The sequence below is a fragment of the Coffea arabica genome, chromosome 10e (genome assembly GCF_036785885.1).
Source record: "Coffea arabica cultivar ET-39 chromosome 10e, Coffea Arabica ET-39 HiFi, whole genome shotgun sequence".
Taxonomy (NCBI): domain Eukaryota; kingdom Viridiplantae; phylum Streptophyta; class Magnoliopsida; order Gentianales; family Rubiaceae; genus Coffea; species Coffea arabica.
In genome coordinates, this window is record NC_092328.1 from 7,106,320 (window position 1) to 7,125,661 (window position 19,342).

Genomic DNA, 19,342 nt, shown 5'->3' on the forward strand with positions numbered 1-19,342 from the left:
TTTGGTGCGTACAGCTAAGCTAAGCCAAATTCAAATGGTTGTAGCGTAATCTATTACTTTGATATGCTAAAGCATTACAGCTATCTCCCAACACCCTTAATGACATGATTTTAATTATCCCAACCCTTCAGTTTTCAAACCTTGCGTGCAGGCGACATCATCCTCCATCTGCCCAATCGTCAATTGACATTACTTCATTTCACAATTTGATTATGATTAGAAACTTATCTCTCTGTTTTTTTTCCAATTTTCAACTGACCTACTCCACAAGGACAACAACAATAATATCACATCTGTAGTGGAGTCAAGCTCGCATAACGCAGAAGAATGCTCAGCAGAAAAGTGTAATACATTACCTCAAGAAAAGACCGAACAAAAGAATTACGTACCATCTAGAAAATCACTTCAACGTATGCTCAAATTAACGCAAGCGTTATTCAGTTAGGCGATCAACTTGGACAGATATTATCACAAGAGAAGAAGAAACCACCCTTGACAAACCAAGAAATGGTAAAACCCCAGAAAAAAAAATACATTTAATTAGCCACACACCTAACAAAAAAACAGGGGTGCCCTGTCAGTCCCAAGTTTTCCACTCTCTCTTATACACAAATCAAATGCTATATAGGCTATATAGGCCTATAGCAATCTCTCGTTAGTAGTACTACTACTAAAAACTAATCGCCATTAGACAATCTCCTAAACGACGACGGATCACAAAAAACCATCATCATCTTTTTAATTTCTTTTTACCACTCGCAAATACCCCTAAAAAATTATGTAATGCAAGTAAAAATGATCAGCAGGGTAAATCCTGTGGAGGGCACAATTCTTTGCGCAACTTTTGCGAGAAAAGCCGACACGCATCCATGCTAAGATCAACGGCAGCTGACAGAGCCACGTACGCAGCTGCATCCTCCGTGCAGTTCACGTGCTGCACACTAACTTCCACCGTAGGTGGTCTATTACATTTGCTTTTTCTGCCGTCACCCTCCCCTGCCACCCTGGCAGACATCACAAACCCCCTGTACACGCAGTAGGGCCACAACCCATATCCGAAGTCCCCGCTGCTCCTAGGGCTACACGCCGGTGACGCCACGCTCCCAGGGGTCGACCTCCCATTGGCCGTTCCGCCGGCACCACCCGCGGGTGACCCTGAGCCCAGGTCTATCACGAACTTCCCGCCTTTGCTGCTGCTCAAAGTCGACTCGGCTAAGACTATCCCGGCAGCAGCGGCTGAGTCGGGGATGAGTTCGAACCGGTAGCCGAGGCCGTCCGCTGAGCCGCGCTCTCGCCAGGCCTCCAGCCGGCCCCACGGCTTCCAGGTGCCGTCCCCGGGGCGTAGGATGAGCCACGAACCGGGATTGGACCGGCTCACCCGGTCTGAACCGGGTGAAGCCACAAATGGAGTGACCATTGAAGCAGCTGCCACGGGCGAACCGGACAGGTCGTGGACCGTAATGGACCATCCTTTTCGCTCCTTTCCGGGCCTCTCCCTTTCGCTCCCAAATGAACTTAGCCAGCCCCGTGAACAACTCAGCTCCGACGGCAACGACCTATATTTATTTATTATATTATATTATATAATAATAACAATAAAGCCCAAACAGGACCCAAAAAAAAATTTAATTATTACGTGTAAAACACTAAAGATTAATCAAACAAAGTAAACAGTAGTAATTAAAAGCGTGACAGAAAATAAAGGTAGGGATCTTTGCTTTAAATTGAACCTAGGGAGCTCGAACAAGATACTTGTATAATTAGGCCCTGTAAAGATATCTTACTAATGTATTAAGTACCCTTTTAAGCTCTAATTTTCGTTATAAAAGAAGAGTAAAGTAAGTTCTACCTAGTAAAAATTTGCCTTTATCGTACAATTCCAGCAAGCATTTATTCTTCACTTTCACACTTTTTTTTCCTATTTTTTACCAAAAATAGTACGCATCGAATTAATACTACTTTGGTAGAGAGATTATTAAATACTAGTAATGCTCAACAACAGGAAAGGCCAGTAGAGTTTTAGTAACATTATTTTAAGTACTCATGCAAAATTAAAAGCAAATTGTTGAAACACAGAAAAGAAAAGGAAGGGAATTAGGGGGGAAAAAAAAAAGAAGTAAAAACTGACCAGGAACGTTGATTGCGGTCGGGGGCGGAGCGGAAGCTGAATTTGCAAGTGAAAACGGGTTGACGGATGCTTCCTTGAATCTGAAACACTTGCGGGCTGCATTCCGGTTCTCCGTCGAACTGGAAAACGAACCTCGGGTCGGGTTCCGACTTGACGTTCAGGTGAAACTGGGCACTGGAGTTTTTGGATTCTTTGCCCACATTAATCCACCCGTTATGGAAAATCACAGCCCTAGTCTCGGTTCCCGCCAGATCCAGCGGCACTCTAATTTTCCCCAATAATCTCCCGGAATTCACGCCGCAAGTGGTGCCCCGGCCGCCGGTGTAGATCGAGACTGTGAGGTGAAGCCTTTTCGAACTCCCACCGAAGAGTGATTTTCCGGCGAGCTTCTCGAGATCCGACTTGCCGAGATTGAACGTCGCCGCGGCTGCTGAGGCCTGGACTTGTGCGGCGCCGTCAGGGGACTGAGGCTCCGGAGTAATGTACGGGACTACAGCCGTCTGGAGAGGGAAATTCTTGAGCTTTATCTTACAATAACACGGCGACGACGAGGGGTGAACCACGGACCTCGCCGGCTTCGCCGCCACCGGGATTTTCAGCCCCAGATTACCCACAGTAAGTCGCACGAAAGGACACGGATCCATGTGAAACACTCGTGCCCTCCGGAGCGAGTTGAGTCAACCCAGCTCGGAGAACAAACCCCAAGACTAAAGCAGCTACGACTTCAGGAGGGTTTTTATTGTTAGGCTCTAAAGTGAGGAGGCAAAGGAGAGAAAAGGGCTGAAGGGAAAAGGAAGGAGAGTCATGGGAAAGCGTGAAGTCGAGCTCCTCTAAATGCACCAAAACGATAACCAAAATTTGACGTTATATCAGAAACTTCAGCCATGTTTTTGGAGATATCGTCGAAGAGTTACTTATCTGGATTCTGATTTTAGGTCACAAGCAAAAAAAAAAACGAAAGAAAAAGGAAACTACGGGATTTGTATATTTTGAACAGTAGGATTTTCGTTGGAGGGTTTTGGAGTTTTGCTCAATCGGATGAGATGAGTGTACGGGGAAGCGGAGGAGGTTACCAAATTAAAACGAACTGTAGGGAAGAGGGAAGTCTTGGGGCGGGGCTGTGGATTACAGCTGTGTACAAGCTGGAATTTGGAATTAATTAATGAGTGGGACCCATGATGTAGGGCATCTCTTATTCTCAGCTATGTTTTCAGAATCGGATTTGAGTATCAACTATCAACTCGGTCAAGCTCAGACGTAAAGGTCAATGGTTCAATCGAATTCGATAGGGGTTTAACCGAATGATATTATAAATAAAAATTATTTAAAAATTAAAATATTATATGTAAAATACCTAATAATATGTTAATATTAATAAAGATATATTCATATATATGTGATATTTTAAATATATTTAACAAGAAAATACAAAGAAATTAGAACAATCAAGAAATAATTTATATTATTTAATGAGCAATAAGAAGTTTGAAATTAAAATTATGGATTTAATTGAAAAATAATACCAAATTTTAAGAAAATATTGATAAAGTATGAAATATTTGAGATATATTAATAATTTTTAACAATTTAGGGATCAAAACATAATATTGAAAAAGTTTAAGTTTTTTTTTCTTTTTTTGAAAAATTTATTTGAACCGAAAAATCCGATTTTTTCCGGTCAAACCTGATTTTTGATTAGAATTTTACTTACCTGATTTTTAAGCATGATTCAGACAGAACCGAGTTTTAAAACACATCTTATCAGTCCACTCTTCTTCTTCTCTTTTTTTTTTTTTCTGGGCCCGCATTTTTTTATTTTTACCAAATCGCTCCTGCTTTGTCTGGCAATGCTTTTAATGTCCTCCCACTGATATAAGCTATACTCATCAAGTTTCGGGTTGCAAGACCCTTTTGAGTAATTTTCTTTACCCTTTCCACCAATAAGAAATGCTAGTTTTCATTTCATGCTTTGAATCGTACATGCAAGTTTTAAATTGATGCTAATTGAATAGCGTGCATTCCTTAGACGTCTGTCTAAAATTTCTATTATATATAACATGCAAGTATTTCTAGAAAAATAATGGTGTGTTTACTCAAAACATTAAAAAATATATTTTTTTTTCCGGAAAACTCCCTACCACCCTTCACTCGCATGGCATCCTTCGCCACCCGCACTACTAGCAGCCACTAATATTCTATCTAATACATTTTTTAATATATTATTAAGGATTAATCTTATCTATAAATGCTGATAATATATGCATTATCACCGTCAAATGTTTGAGAACTAGGACTGCAAACGAACCAAGCCGCTCGCGAGCGGCTCGAGTCGATCGAGCTCAAACTCGAGATCAAGATATTATATCTATATATATATTTTTTATTTTAAGTATATATATTTTTTAATTTTTTATTTTAATAGTAAATTTACATATATATCCTTAATATTTTATTATTTATTAAGAAAAAATATTATTTTATTTATTTTTAAAAAAAATAATTATTTTTATTTTTTTTCGAGTTCGCTCGAATCAAGTCGAGCTCGAACTCAAGTTTGAAATTGTCGACTCGTCGAGTTTGAATTCATTAAAATTATGTCAAGACTCAATTCGATTAGGCTAAAACTTGACTCGGTTCGACTCGTTTGCAGCCCTATTGACAATTAATGTGAATTTTAAATTGTAATTCAAATTTGGGAAAATCATTCAAAACGTCCATCACATTTTACAAGATGACTTTTTTCGTCCCTCACTTTTAAAAGTGTAATTTTACATCCATTACAAATTCAAATTGACCAAATTTGGTCCCTACCTAGGTTTCTGACTAGTTTTTTACCAGAATTCACCACGTGACTTACATGTGATCATTTTTCAATGGCAAATTTGTCAAATCAAATTTTTACATAATCTGATTCATAGTTTCTCACATTTCACATTCCCTACCTAAGTTTCTGACTAGTTTTTTACCGGAATTCACCACGTGACTTACATGTGATCATTTTTCAAGGGCAAATTTGTCAAATCAAATTTTTACATAATCTGATTCATAGTTTCTTACATTTCACAAAATGAATTTTTTCATCCCTAACATTTTACAAAATGAATTGTTTCGTTCCTCACATTTCAAAAAATGAATTTTTCCATCCCTTACATTTTTTAAAATGAATTTTTTTATCCCTCATTGATCATGTGTATGAAAAGATTTTTTTCTATAAACCCACGTATATGTCTATTTGATTTTATCTGAACAGTACGAATAACATGTAATTTATCTCTATTGGATTTCATCTAAATATGCTAATCATAGTTATACACATGCTATACAATAGATATATATAGAGGTTTAAAACTAATAATTTTTTTTGAAACCCATGTATATATTTATATGATTTCACCATTTAAACCTATTCAATATTCACCTGCTATTCATATTGTTCAAGTGAAATTAATAGATATATACATGGATTTTTAAAAAATTATTCACACACATGATCAATAAAAGATGAAAAAATTCATTTTAAAAAATGTGAATGATGAAAAAATTCATTTTGTGAAATGTAAGGGACGAAAAAATTTATTTTATGAAATGTGAGGGATTATAAATCGAATTATATAAAATTTGTTTTGATAATTTTGTCCTTAAAATATGATCACATGCATGGCACGTGGTGAATTTTGATAAAAAAAAAAAACTAGTCGGAAACCTAAGTAGGGACCAAATATGACCAACGAAAATTTATAAGGGACGTAAAATTATATTTTTAAAAGTGAGGGACGAAAAAAGTTATTTTACAAAATGTGAGAGATTTGAACGATTTTCCCTTCAAATTTTATATCGTTATCAAATATTCAACAATTATAATATTGTATATGCTGTTAGTTAGTGTATATAAGATTAATTTTATTCTTAAAGGATTAATCTTATGTACATTGTATGTATCAATAGTTTATATCTATTTATCGTTGGATGCTTGATAACTAATTTAAATTTGAAATTGAAATTGAAATTTTGTATTGTTTTAAGTATCCAATCGTTATCTTATTACACCATTAGTCAGTGTATATAAGATTAACTCATTCTTAAAACTTGTAAGTAATTTAAAAATGTAATTGTAAATACTGCATGCATTAGGATAAAAGCTCGTTATTTTCATCTAAATTACTCATGCGGACAGCATGTGCCAAGATTAGGTATTTAAGTGGCGAATAAATAGGGATTGGAGTTGACATAACTCATCTTGTTTGCAAAAAATGAATAGTTCTTGCATTTGTTTGAATTGCGATTTTTCTTCCAAAAAATTTTGAACAAGTCTTTCTTATGCTGCTGCTGTCATTGTATACACCACAGAGTTGAATAAATATCACGTTATTTAAATTTGATATTTGAACATCAAATTTTATATACGTGACGTGGTACAGCGTATTTTTGCTATAAAAGTTTTATAAAAAATAGCAATCCAAAACCATGACCTCCCTCGGAGTTTGTGCTCCATCGTCCGTGACGTGAGCCGAAAACAGAAATAAGGGTCTACGAGGTGACAAGTGCACGTGCGACGCAGGCTGGTGCGAGAACTTGAGTACTGGTATAAGAGAGAGACCAGCGGATGTGAACGTGGGGATTAGCTGCCTTGAATGATGGTACGTAGCTGCGTCACCATGGTGTCACGTACTTGTAGTGGCGTTGGAGTTATAATAATAAAAAAACAGAATGAATATTAGTACTAGCTTGATTTTAATTTAAAAAAGAAAAAAAAAAAAAGAAGAAGATGATGCAATAGCTTAACAGGGTAGGGACTCGTATGCAATTAAGTGATTCAATATGAGTGTGAGATACCTAAATGCTATGTTTCTCTTTCCATAATGAATCCTATCTTGTTTCATCGTCAATCCAAGCTGTTTATGGTTCTTTCTATCTCTCTGTTAATGGCAATTTAATCATTTTAAAATTCGTTGAAGTGGGAAAGTCAGCAAAGATTGAGGTTTTAAGTTAACCTGAGATTTGCGTCTTGGTATCTGTATCCATCTGTACCGTTTTGGTAATAAATAAACAATTGATATTGGATTTGGGGCTCTGGCAAACAGAGGAGCTGGATACAAACTAATGGATTTGTACCAGTATTTCTTTGCTGTCACGATGGAGCGTATAATTGCTAGAAGATCCGTTGGTCACCAAATTGCTGTTGTCCTAGTATGATTCCTCTTTTTTTTTTTTTTTTTCCTTTTTTAATAGAATTTTTCTAGCGGGTAACACTCATTATCACGTCCAAATTTTACATAACCTATCATGTATATATATACACACTAATAATTATACATTTTATCTAATTAATTTTAACTTTTCAAAAATCTAACACCTGATATATAGCTTAACAACCGTTAGAGAGATCATTTTCAATTATATTAATCCATCTAGGTTGCTATTTTTTGAAATTGTTATAGAAAAATATATTGTAACGATTTGATGTATATGAGACAAAAAAAAGGTGATCGAGAAATGTAATCACAGAAAGTATAAAAAAAAAATTTGAAGAAAAAAGGCGGTCCAAAACAGGTAAGAGTACTAAAGTCACGAGAACCTAATGTGATACTTTTGTATTTTTACTCTTGACAGCAGGAATAAATGAGTTTGGGATTGGTAAAAGGTTTTTGTTATTTGGTATACCCTTTCTTGAATGCTCTAGAATGGTTAGTTCATGTGACAAAAGGAAAAGGGTGCAATATTGGCTGGTGCATTGCATGGCCCTTCGCATTACACCCCTTTGAAATTCTAGTAGATTAGGATGCGCAGTCTCCTTGCTGACCGTCAGATTCAATATGAAAATATGAATTCCCCCACTTTTTAGTAAATTATTTCGTCTGAAATGTGCAACTCCTAGCCAACAGTTATTCTTGAACAGCAAAATGTTGGAAATGGTAGATTAAACATGTGATTGAGATTTTGAGTTATAGCAAATTTTGCTTTTTCGAGTGGCTATTGCTTAGATAGGTTGTCGTGCCCATATTTAATTCACCAGTTAAACTACTTGCAAAGGGCTATAATCTTGCCAATTATCAGCACCTCACCTGCTTATAAATGCACCTTAAATCCTTGCCTGCTCATTTTTCTAATTTGTTGCTTTTATTATTGTTTTAATCGTAAAATCTCCGATTTACGTGGTATCGGATGCAAATGTAACCCTCTTTGGCACATAAAACAAAGTAACATGTAGGCGTGACAATTTTCTGATACGACACGACACGAATTTAACACGAAATTAATAGATTTTGACTGAGATTTTACGGGTTCTAGGTAGAATTGGGTCAAACCTAATGAACTCGAAAAGAAAACAGGTCGGATTCAGATCATTCACGGGTTGACCCGATAACCCGTTTATGAATTAAAAAATAATTTAATAAATGTAAAAAATACTTTATTTAACTAAACTAAGTTATTCTTTTTTTTTTAGAGGCATTAACCACTTAGGTTCCGTTTGATAAAACTGAATCTGAATTCTGAAATCTAAAATCTGAATGCTAAAGCAATTAATTTGCTGAATTTTAAGCATTGAAAAGAAATATATGAATTTCTAAATTTTAATGCTAAACATATTTATACTGTTTGATAAACATTTATAACTAAATGCTTAATAAGCTAAATTTGATAATTTTGTCCTTATATCTTTTCATCCAAAAAAGAAATAGAACCTATGATTTAATTAACTTAAAATAGTTAGATATGAAAATGATAATATTTATTTTTAAATCAAATTAATATAAAATATGCAATATATTATACGAGGAGTATGAACAAGATTTGAAAGACATTAAAAAGGGAGAAAGGATAAATAGAAAAATGTTAGATAGAAAATATCAGATTGTTTGATTAGATAAAAATTTTGAACATAATTATCAAACAAGGGTAGATTTGGTAGATAAGATAAGGTAGTTCAAATAATTCTATTGATTCTTTTTAGAATTAAGCATTCAGTTAGGATTCTTGTACTGAAAAAAATATACATAAGTTTAGCAGACGAATTTTTATTTATCAAATATTCAAAATATCTGAATATCTGAAAAAATTCAGTTTCAATACTTTTTTATATTATCAAACAGACCCTTAATCCTAAATGAATTTATTTAACTTGTATGAAGTTGGGATTGTTATGTTTGGACAAATGATGTATTATATTATTTTCTACTTTTATAGTGTTTTAATTTATTTCAGTTCTAGTTTGGGATAAAAAACATTTACTGTATTTTAATTTATTTCAGATCTGGTTTGGGATTGTTTTATCAAGATTTTTATTGCTTGATTATGTAGTCTTGTGCGGAATAGGTTTTGTTAGAAATTATAGTGGCAAATTCGTAAATTGAAATTATGTTTCGAGTCATATCAAGTCAATCGGATAACCCTTCAAATCAAAAATTTCGAGTTTAGGTTAGATATCCTGACCCGTCACGAGTTGGAAAGTCAGATTCAAGTCAGCAGGTTTCTGTTGTACCTGTCATCCACTTGATTGCCACCTCTAGTAATACGTAGTTGCACCTATAACTCACACCACTTGTATACTTCTCGTAGCAGTTAGACCTAGCTTCCTCGTGAATTTGTTCACGATATTTGTCCAAAGTAATAAAGCATTGAGAAGCTATTACTTGTCTCTTTGTTACCCCCTCTTCATTTTTTTTGGCGGAAATTCAATCAATTTTGTTCTAATTCAAGGTGCAAACAAGTCATATTTAATCGAGCCGTTCGCGAGCTTATTTGGTTGAAACTCAAGTTGATTTTGAAACACTTGAACTTGAGCTTTACAGATGAAAGTCAAAATTTCGTTAGGTTTAATAGAGCTAAATCAAATATATTTTGGAGGTTTCTTTTTTAGTATTTATTGCTATCAAATGTGTATCATATGCCCTGTTTAAAATTATACAAAATATTTATCATTTAAACTTGATTGAATTCAAATCAACTTGATTGGACTGAAGTTTGCTAAGAGTTCAAACTCGAGTAAACTGAAAATTAATTGAGTTCAATTTCGAGTTCAAGTTTTAAGAATTTGACTGAGATTTTGAAGCATTTTAGCTCGAGTACACGATTCAAGTAGCACCCATAGTTACAATCCTCTCTGCCTTTCGTTTGGGCCAAGTCAATCGCAAATCCAATTGGTGACTCGTGACATACCATGACCTACAGAAATACTGAAATAGAAGCCGTCCATTGCAGGCAAGAAACGAAAACAACAACGTTGCTCAATCTGGTGTGCATAAAAAGCCCAAGACCGAAAAGGCCCCATTTTCAACTCAACTACGAACGTGCAATCCAATATTTAAAAAAAAAAAAAACATATATTAGTGCCCCAACTCCATTATCCTCTCGGGGCTGTGGAGGAGGAAAACCAGACACAAAAGAAAATGTCAGTCTCAGCCATATTCGGTACACGGATGGTGACGATGCCGAACCCAGTTGCGATAAGCGGTGGCGCCACCAAAAACACGGCGGCAACAAGAATTGTTCCTGCCGGCGATTTCAGCGGCAGCGGTGGTGTTGGGTTGGTGATAGAATGCTCGTCGAGGCCACAGAAGAAGGCAACAGCACATCACAAGAAGACTCGCCCGCGTAAGTCTCAACCGTGGGACATCCGCCGACGTGGGCCCACTGTTTACCCGCCTCTCCCTCCTCTGCCGCCGGAGTGGACGTTTGTCAGTGAGACCACGGCTGATGGTCAGTCTACCGCTCCTACTCCTCCTCAGCCAGCTGAGTCCTGATAGTGGCTTCTTTGGTTCATTGGCCTTCTAGGTTTACCATTTTATGCCAACATGCTTGAGGGTAAAATTGCTTGAGGTTGTTATTTATTTTACTCCAACTTTTATTTTCAAACTTAAATGCAACTTTAACATATGTCGGGTATTTTAAAGGAGGACCCTTTTTTTTTTTTTTTCATTGTGCACATTGGGTGGATGGTAAATTTGTATCTGCAATCAGTGATACCAAATGTTTTGTGTGTCAGTCTCGGCCTTATCACTTGTACCATCAGCTTTGGCGCAACAATTGGTAGAGAATATATTACAGATCATTCATTCAACTGAAACGGTACGCAGAAAGTTGCCTCTTAAACGGCTAAAACTCTGGGACTTGGTGGCTGGTTAATTGTTTTTTTCCCGCAAATGAGGAAAGGGGGGAAAAAGGAAAGAAATACTTAAAGAAAGACAGACTGGTTGGTTCATTTGCCTCTGAAGGACAAACAAAGGACGTGCCTGCATTGCTTCCTGATGATTTGAAACATTTATTTTCGTCCAAATAAGTTGATGTTTTGAAACGTGTAATGTAGACTTTCTCTCGATGCCCAACAAAAAGAAAAAGGAAAACAAAAGAGAAAATGAATTCATCGACTCATCTTACATATTAACCACAAAAAAGTAATGTGGGTTCTATTGCCTTAGGATCCTCTTTTCTGCAGTTTTTTTTTTTGTCGCACTTTTCTGAGTTTGACGTCCAAACGAAGAGTTGCAACTACTACTGACATGATACGGAAATTCTTCTGCTTTTAGTTTTAGCGTGCTTACTGCTGACGAACCTTTCCAAGTTGAGGGCTTGAATCGGGCCAATACGGAAATTCTCCGAACGAGCAAGCAACACTGACGAGACCATGCTCAGGTTTAGTTCCATGTGTCCAGCTGACAGGATAACTGCTTGCCCATCAGATGAACCTTTTTGATTTGCAAGTACAGAACCCAGATAGTTTTAAAGCGATGGACACAGTTCTCCCTACTGCAGACCTGTTTTCAGTTTTCACTTGTGCCGCTAAATCCGTGCTTGACACAAAATCATAGTAAGCTGATGAACCCGAAAACAAATACGAATATGCTACAGAGATGCTACAAGTTCAAAACCGCTCTTCCAGAGGTGATTCGAACCACAGGTTCTACACAGAAACTACCACAAAAATGAAACCTCATGAAGGCGGGCGAAAACACCATTGCAACACAAAAAGGAAAAATTCTCTGGTAAAGCTTCTTAAGACGTATACATTCCACTAAAAGGATATACAGTTGTGCAGCATTGGCCGCCCACTCCAAATTAGATAATACATAATAGAGAATGTAAACCGAAGAATAAGAAGAAATCAAAAATACAAAAAGAGATCAACAAATAGCAATGGCTAAGGTGGTTGGTTAATTAGGACTGTACAAGCTGGATCAGCCAAATTCTTCCCTCTACACTAGCAGGATCAGAAGATAACTTGGAAAATCTCCTTCAAATTTCCAGCATAGGAACTGCTTTGCAGCAGCATGAAGTCCACCACATGTACAGTTGGGAATTTCTTCGAGTTGTACAGCTTTGCTGATAAGCACTCTCTCTCAAAAGCTGCTTCCCAAGCTTTCAGCGCAGTCATCATCTCTACTTGCTCCTTGCTAGACTCAGGAGAAAATCTGTGAATAAAAGAATCAGCCAGCTACTGGCACCGAATTATTTATTTGGGAAAGGAAATGCTCGACAGCAACTGCGATGAAAGGGCTGTAGGAGATGAGCTATAGCTTGAGACTTGAGTTGACCGGGGACAGCCGGCCCAGCTACCCCGCTAAGCTGCGGAATAAACGTAGAAACTTCTCACTGTACCGTCAGCAACTGCACTCAAAACTCACGTCGTCACAAACCAAACACCACCACATATTCCACCGGATACACAATTTTGCTCCTGCTACACTCTTTTAACTCAAAGGAATGATATATTTCCAATGCGGAACTGGAAAAAACTACCACCGACAATATTTTGCTCCTGCACAAAGATCCTCGACGTTGTGCACCAGGCTCCAACCAGCGGCAGCGGCAGTTCCCCAAATGACGCAAACTGCATGACTTACTGAGACGGAGCAAAACTCTACAGACGCAAAATACAACCAAGCGAAGAAACAGTCGGGGGGAAAAAGAGACCGTGCAAGCCAGACCAGCCGGCCTCCAGGTACACGTGTCGCTCATGTAACACATGCTGCCAAGCATGAGATGTCTTGATGACCTTAAGATGACGCTTGAGATGATGGTATATTCATTGAATAACCAGAACGGTTGAGGGACCATCCGCCAAGTCACTAAACTAGGAAAAATTGTTTGTTAATTAAATTTAATGCCTAGCCATTTATTCATGTGCTTTCCACTACTAGAGCTCCAAAAAAGAACTAATTACGCAGATTGCCTGCTAAACTTGGTCTTAAGAGTATCAATCCACTGGGTCCTCTCCTCGACACTTAAAAATATTTGATGGATGACTACAAAATCCCTGCCACTTATCATTCAAAGCAGATCCACTGCCAAACTTTCCATCTAAAAGCCACTGCAAAAGAGTCAACATCCGACTTAACATTTGAAAGAAAAAATAAAATAAAACCCAACAGGAGTTGATTGAGTCAGGCAAATACACCCTAAACAAAACAAAAAATAAAAAAAAATGTTACAGGACTCTAGAGCTGTTGAAACGCACTTCACGTGGAGTCTACTCAAGGTCAATGAACCAAACATCCAACTCAATGACTGCAAGAACAGGCCATGCCCACAGCAACAGATGATACACCTCGCCTAAGTTGTCTTTGATAAGTGTGTACGAATGTAACCATAGAAGTTGCGCAAGCATGAAATTATCCTCACTTTAAACATGCCAGAAAGACATTAACTTCAACAAAAAGCCACAACAGGAGGATTGTTAAGGGCATTTCCCTACCTAGGCATCATAAGTTTCAAACTGTCTGCCATCAGTATTTTGGTATGCAAATCATCCAAATGTCACCAACCTGCATCTTTAACCAGTGTATTGACTTGTTAATATAACCTCCTAATGCAGTGCACCCAACCTCTTATAAGGCTTAAAATTTTAATTCTTTTCAATATTTCCAGAAATCCTTCACCTTCAAAGTGCTAGTGACATTGCAACGTGTTTCAGTTAACGTGTTTCAGTTTTAATGACCCTTCATGAGTCATGGCAAGACATTCGCCAGCAATCTACTGTAGTTGCAACAAGTTTATAATTTGACTAACAAGAGAATATTCACATAGCATCCCTACACCATATAACTTGATCCCAACATAAGAAGTTCTCCTCAAAATTGAGAGGAGGAGGATCATAATGCCAATGAAATTACATAACCGAGCTTTGCTCAAAACAAGTTCTAAATAACTAGAAGCATCACAACAACAACAAATGTGACCATAACTACAAAAGGAGTTGCGAGAGTAAAATAGTATAAGCCTAAGTTTTCTGCTGTATTTGAGGATTCCCTCCATGATCCTATCACAGGTAACATTACACGGTCTCTATAAAAAGGAAACTCCAAGTAAGGATAGTTTCTTTGTTTTCCAACATTTTAAAACTAAAAGGACCTCAATCTCAACCACGAATTTCATTAATAGCCGAGCGCAGCATTTCGTCTCCCACAACTGATCTCAACTGTTCCATAAACATATCTTTCCCCACCTTCCCATCCTGTAACACAGATTTCAGGACTAAAATCAGTCAAAAATAGGAAAAGAAATCAGGTGTGCATAACCAATTAATATTTTGCTTGAACTAATATAATGTCTTGATCACACTATTTCATTGCAATACATACCTTGAGTGAGCCACACAAAGTTTGTAATTGAAGAACTTTGAGAGGAGGAAGAGATCTCCCAAGCTTGGCAAATAACTTTGCAACAAAGGGACTTGGCACAGGAGAATCCAACTTAACACATGGAGTACCAGTAACTTGATCTGAAAAGACACAAGCAGTTATTTTTGCACGAACACACAAGTCATCCAGACTGAGAAGATATGGAAGAATATCTACCTTGCACATGATTGGCAGATTTATAGCTGACCACCAGCTCTGGAAGAATGTGTGTACTCATATTGGTAGGCCATACCACATACCACTTAGGATCTGTCAACTGATCCACACCAGTATCAAAATCCAAACTTGAAGGCAACTTCTGGTTAGAACCAGCCTCAATTTTCTCACATTTGCCCAACAGGACTCGGCACAAAATTACATGCTTTTCGCCATTATCATCTATGTCTGACATCATGGCACTAAAAGTGCACCCAAGCAACAATCAGAAGAAAAAAAAAAAGAAGATAGCAGATTAACGTGAGAACAGCTAAACCTGCTCTGCATGGTCAGAATACACCTATAAAAAAATCAAGTACCTGATATGCGGTAACTTAGCAGGAGATAAATATACACCAACTCCATGAGGTCGAGGAGTTTGGACCTGATCAGGCATTCCAAACCCATGAGCCAAAATACTATCTACACCCTCTGCTGACGTCCCATGCCATGCAAAAACCATGTTAGCATCTCCTCTAGCTTTCTTCATTATCTCCATCTGCTTCATAAAAACTTCATATCGCGCCTTGTCCAATACCCCCGTCCTTGTACACTGATGAATCCTAGTGATTGTAGCATCAGGCTCCACCGATAGCAACCCAGACAAAAACAAATTTTTAACAATGGTATACTCCTTCTCCCCTTCCTTCAACAGCTTAGTCTTCTCCCACCTTGCCTTATCCACTTCATTCGCAACAATTTGCCGCCTTTTAGCGTCTAGATTCCTGACATTGGACGAACTCCCTTCCGATTTTCCCCTCTCAATTTGCTCGACTTCAATTTCCTCACCGACTCTCTTTCTCTTGCCCGATAAACTGTCCAAATTATCAGAATCCTCCAAAATCTTTACCTCAATTTCAATTTTGGGACACTTATTCCCCAAAATTTCCTCATTTCCATCATAACTCACAAAAGCCTCACTAGAATTAACAAAAACTTTAGGGAAAAAACACTTCCCTTTCACATCAATCCAAGCAATTGACTTTTCATCGCCACTATCAAATTGAATTTCCAACATCCTATAAAAATCAAGCAAAAAATCACAACCTCGAATATTTACCTCAACCATTGGTTTACCTGCCAAGAAGCTTACCTTCACCAAATCCAAAACCTCCTTCGGATAATCCACCCACGACCCGTTCACGTCGTAGTACATGACCCGCACCGGTTCAGCACTCTTCCTGAAATTCTCGTGATTCTGAACTAGGAGCTGCGCTTGGCGGTCACAAAACGAAGATCCGGAAGCAAATCTCCGCTGCGGAGGAGAAACCCTAATTCTCATTTTATTATTGTTTCTCATATTCACAATTTTTTCCGAGCAGAAATTCCCATTTCCCGACATCGCCGAATCGGAACTCATATAATTCATGTCCGAAGAAAATAAAAAACAAAAAAACCGCCCTTTTTGAGAAGTTCTGTAACAAAATGAGATGAACAAAAGAACTTCTGGAATGAAAGGGCTTCGCCGCCTCACTATATATACACGAGATCAGTAGACTATCACGGGTCAGTGAATTTACCGTTTAGACACTGGATTTAGGTCGGTTGTAGAGAAATGAGTTTGATAAGGCAAGGGTTTTTATGGTATTTCATAGAAGGAGGTAGGAGAATTCTGATACTCTGACTAGGCATTAGAGAGGTGGAGTTTTGGCGTGGGGTTGGGACTAGGGAAGGTTTGACTTGTGGATTAAGTAAGAGAAAACGGTCCAATGTTGATGACGGCTGATGTGGGCTCGAATGCATGTTTAAAGAGGGTTGCTTCGGCCCAAAGAAATGGGTGTTCTTACTTTGATAAGGACAGCATTTGCTTGCCGGGCAGGTAGAACATGGAGTCTCTTCGTTTCAAGGGATTTTAAAAAGTCAATCTTTTGACTTTTCCTTTATTCTATGTTAGACAATTGGATCGACAAGTTGTATGGTACTTGGATTATTTTGGGTTTTATGCTTTTATGTTAAATTAATGGAAGAAGAAGGCATAAATAAAGGGTTCAATGATTTGACGGCAATGGTGATGAGAAGAATCCAAGCGGGAGAGATAGGCAAAAGGGGAGAGCTATTTTGTAGTAGTAGTGTGTTTTTGTGTGCTTTTTTGTATTCGTCTTTGCATGTTTGATTCTCGAGCAAGAAAGAAATATCATATGGCTTTTTACATGGCGTAGTTGGGTAACCTAGGGCTAGGTTTTGTAATTAAATTGGGATTTGTTAATGTGAGCACGAAATTCCTTTCATGTACTCAGCAAAGTAATTCAATTAATTTCTATCTCTATTGGTCGTTCACGAATTCGGAATCTAGATTTGTGTCTTTCTTGGTCAAAAGAAAACACGCTAATTAAACTTGAAGAAGGGTTTTGTAGCTAATATGAACTATTATTACCTTTGGATTTGTTACGGATCAAAATGTTTTTTTTTTTTTAAATAAGATTTGCATGTGTTTATAGTAGTGTGTTCAAAGGAGAACTTCCTTGAAAGTATAAACATCTAATGAGGAATATTATGTAACACCCTAAATGATATTTGACTTGTTTCTTTTGTTTGGTGAAGGATGAGCCTTGCATGGTACTATATAGGAACATATAAACTCAAAGTTCTACGTAACATCTCTTCATTATTATAAAGTATAAAATATCACTTTTCTAGAAGCTTGCAGTCCTTTTATTTATGTAATATAACAAAAAATTAATTATGAATATGTAATCATAATTCAGAGTTTGATTTATGAGCAGTATAGTCATATTCACGTGAAATTGAAATTGTTCTTCGAGAAACACACCTACAGATACAGAAACTTTGCTCTTTTTTTTTTTTTTTGCAATTTTTTGGAGTTTTTTTTATATAGAAAATGTACCATAGTCATTTGATATTTGTGAAATGAAAAGGTGATAACAATTTGATATATGCGAGATAAAAAAGTGATTAGAAAATGTATTCACAAAAAAAAATAGATTTTTTTTAAAAAAAATGACTTTGCAAAAAAGGTATTTATTGCCTATGCATCTTTGTGGTAGGTACAAACCTTAGAAAGGGCAGTTATGTTGGCAATACATCAAAGAATTGGGTGTTAAAAGGTTATACTTTAGTTCTTATTAGAATCATTTTCTAACATTTCCGTAACCTTTAATTTATTTTCTCTAGCTGTAGAAAAATATATATAGTGAATGTTATCATCCCCAAAACAGTAGAAACAAGTCCAAGACACACCTACTACGGAAAGCTACAGTTGGCTGGTCTCGAAATTTAAAGCAAAATGTGTGTACATGCTTATTGAGTTCAATCATTTCACTAATTTTTATTTTGTGACTATGGTCAAATTTTTGGCTTTTCTATTCAACAATTATATTTTTCTCTCTCTAAGCAATACGAAGAGATATATATATATATATATATGTATGTATGTATGTATGTATATATGTATGTATATATATATAGCATGCATTCTCGATCGTATTTGCATATGCATGGGAAAAAATAATTTTTTTTCCTAAAACGGCAAAAATATATTCATGAAGTAGTAGTGTGTTTGGACAACCTAAATAGGTTGCTCAACTCTATTATTCTTGAAGCAAATGAGTACATGTATCTATGTTTAAACGAACTACTAATAAAAGAATTCTGGGCCATATGTATCATTTGTGAAAAACTTCCACCTCATTTAGAAAATTTTTGAGTGTCAAATTAAGACACTAATTAATTAAGTTAGTCAATGTGAAATGGCAGTTATTTATTGTTTGCTTATTAGAAAATACTACTACGTAATTTTCCTCTATTAATGGTTCTCATTTTCAAACCCCCAGGACAAACTCTAGTGACTAAAAAATTAAAAGAGAAAAAAAAACTCTATTTACAGAACAGCTTTTTTATTTTATTTTCGGTGTGAGAAACAGGTGAATACTAGAGAGGGAAAACAGGTATGCTCAAGCCCAGCCCAATTATTCAATGCAACTAGAAATTCGCAGTGTGCGAAAAAACTGCTGTGAATTTTTGGTCTTTCCAAAAAATTTGACATGGTTAGTTGGACCAAGGAGAAAATTGAAATGATTTTAGTTATTTGAAAGTCTGAATTACAAGTGGAGTAAAATATATATTTTTAATTAAATTGCAAAGCCAATTTTTTTCTCAATAATCATTTGGCCGGAAGCTTTTCAGCTCGTGTAATACTTTTTTTGTGATGCGATTAATATAAATGGACTCGGGGCAAGTTGGTCGAATTAAGTACAAATAGGTGCAATTTGTTGTATTTCATCCACAACGTGTTGTACATTGTTAATAGATGCAGTTGTATTTTATGCATTCAGTTGATATACACGAATAAAATTTGTGTGTACAATAGAGTCATATAAAAGAAATACACCTTATCACGTATAAGATATAATTCTGACAATTGTAC

At 36.5% G+C, this 19,342-nt stretch overlaps 2 protein-coding genes across 3 annotated transcripts; both read right to left on the reverse strand.

The window, feature by feature from the left end:
• Positions 1-441: 441 nt before the first annotated feature.
• Positions 442-3,068, reverse strand: LOC113712515 (uncharacterized). Its single transcript, XM_027235994.2, has 2 exons — positions 2,129-3,068; positions 442-1,556 (listed from the first exon to the last, which is right to left on the reverse strand). Exons 1-2 carry the CDS (start codon positions 2,770-2,772, stop codon positions 800-802), a joined length of 1,401 nt encoding a protein of 466 aa, XP_027091795.1. The 5' UTR covers positions 2,773-3,068; the 3' UTR covers positions 442-799.
• Positions 3,069-14,138: 11,070 nt separating this feature from the next.
• Positions 14,139-16,422, reverse strand: LOC113712680 (probable inactive poly [ADP-ribose] polymerase SRO3). Of its 2 annotated transcripts, XM_027236188.2 has the most exons (5): positions 16,052-16,420; positions 15,279-15,977; positions 14,920-15,161; positions 14,704-14,843; positions 14,139-14,576 (listed from the first exon to the last, which is right to left on the reverse strand). In XM_027236188.2, exons 2-5 carry the CDS (start codon positions 15,974-15,976, stop codon positions 14,481-14,483), a joined length of 1,176 nt encoding a protein of 391 aa, XP_027091989.1. In that variant the 5' UTR covers position 15,977; positions 16,052-16,420; the 3' UTR covers positions 14,139-14,480. The 2 variants fall into 2 exon arrangements, with proteins under 2 accessions (XP_027091989.1, XP_027091988.1); XM_027236187.2 differs by having other exon boundaries at positions 15,279-16,422.
• Positions 16,423-19,342: the final 2,920 nt, after the last annotated feature.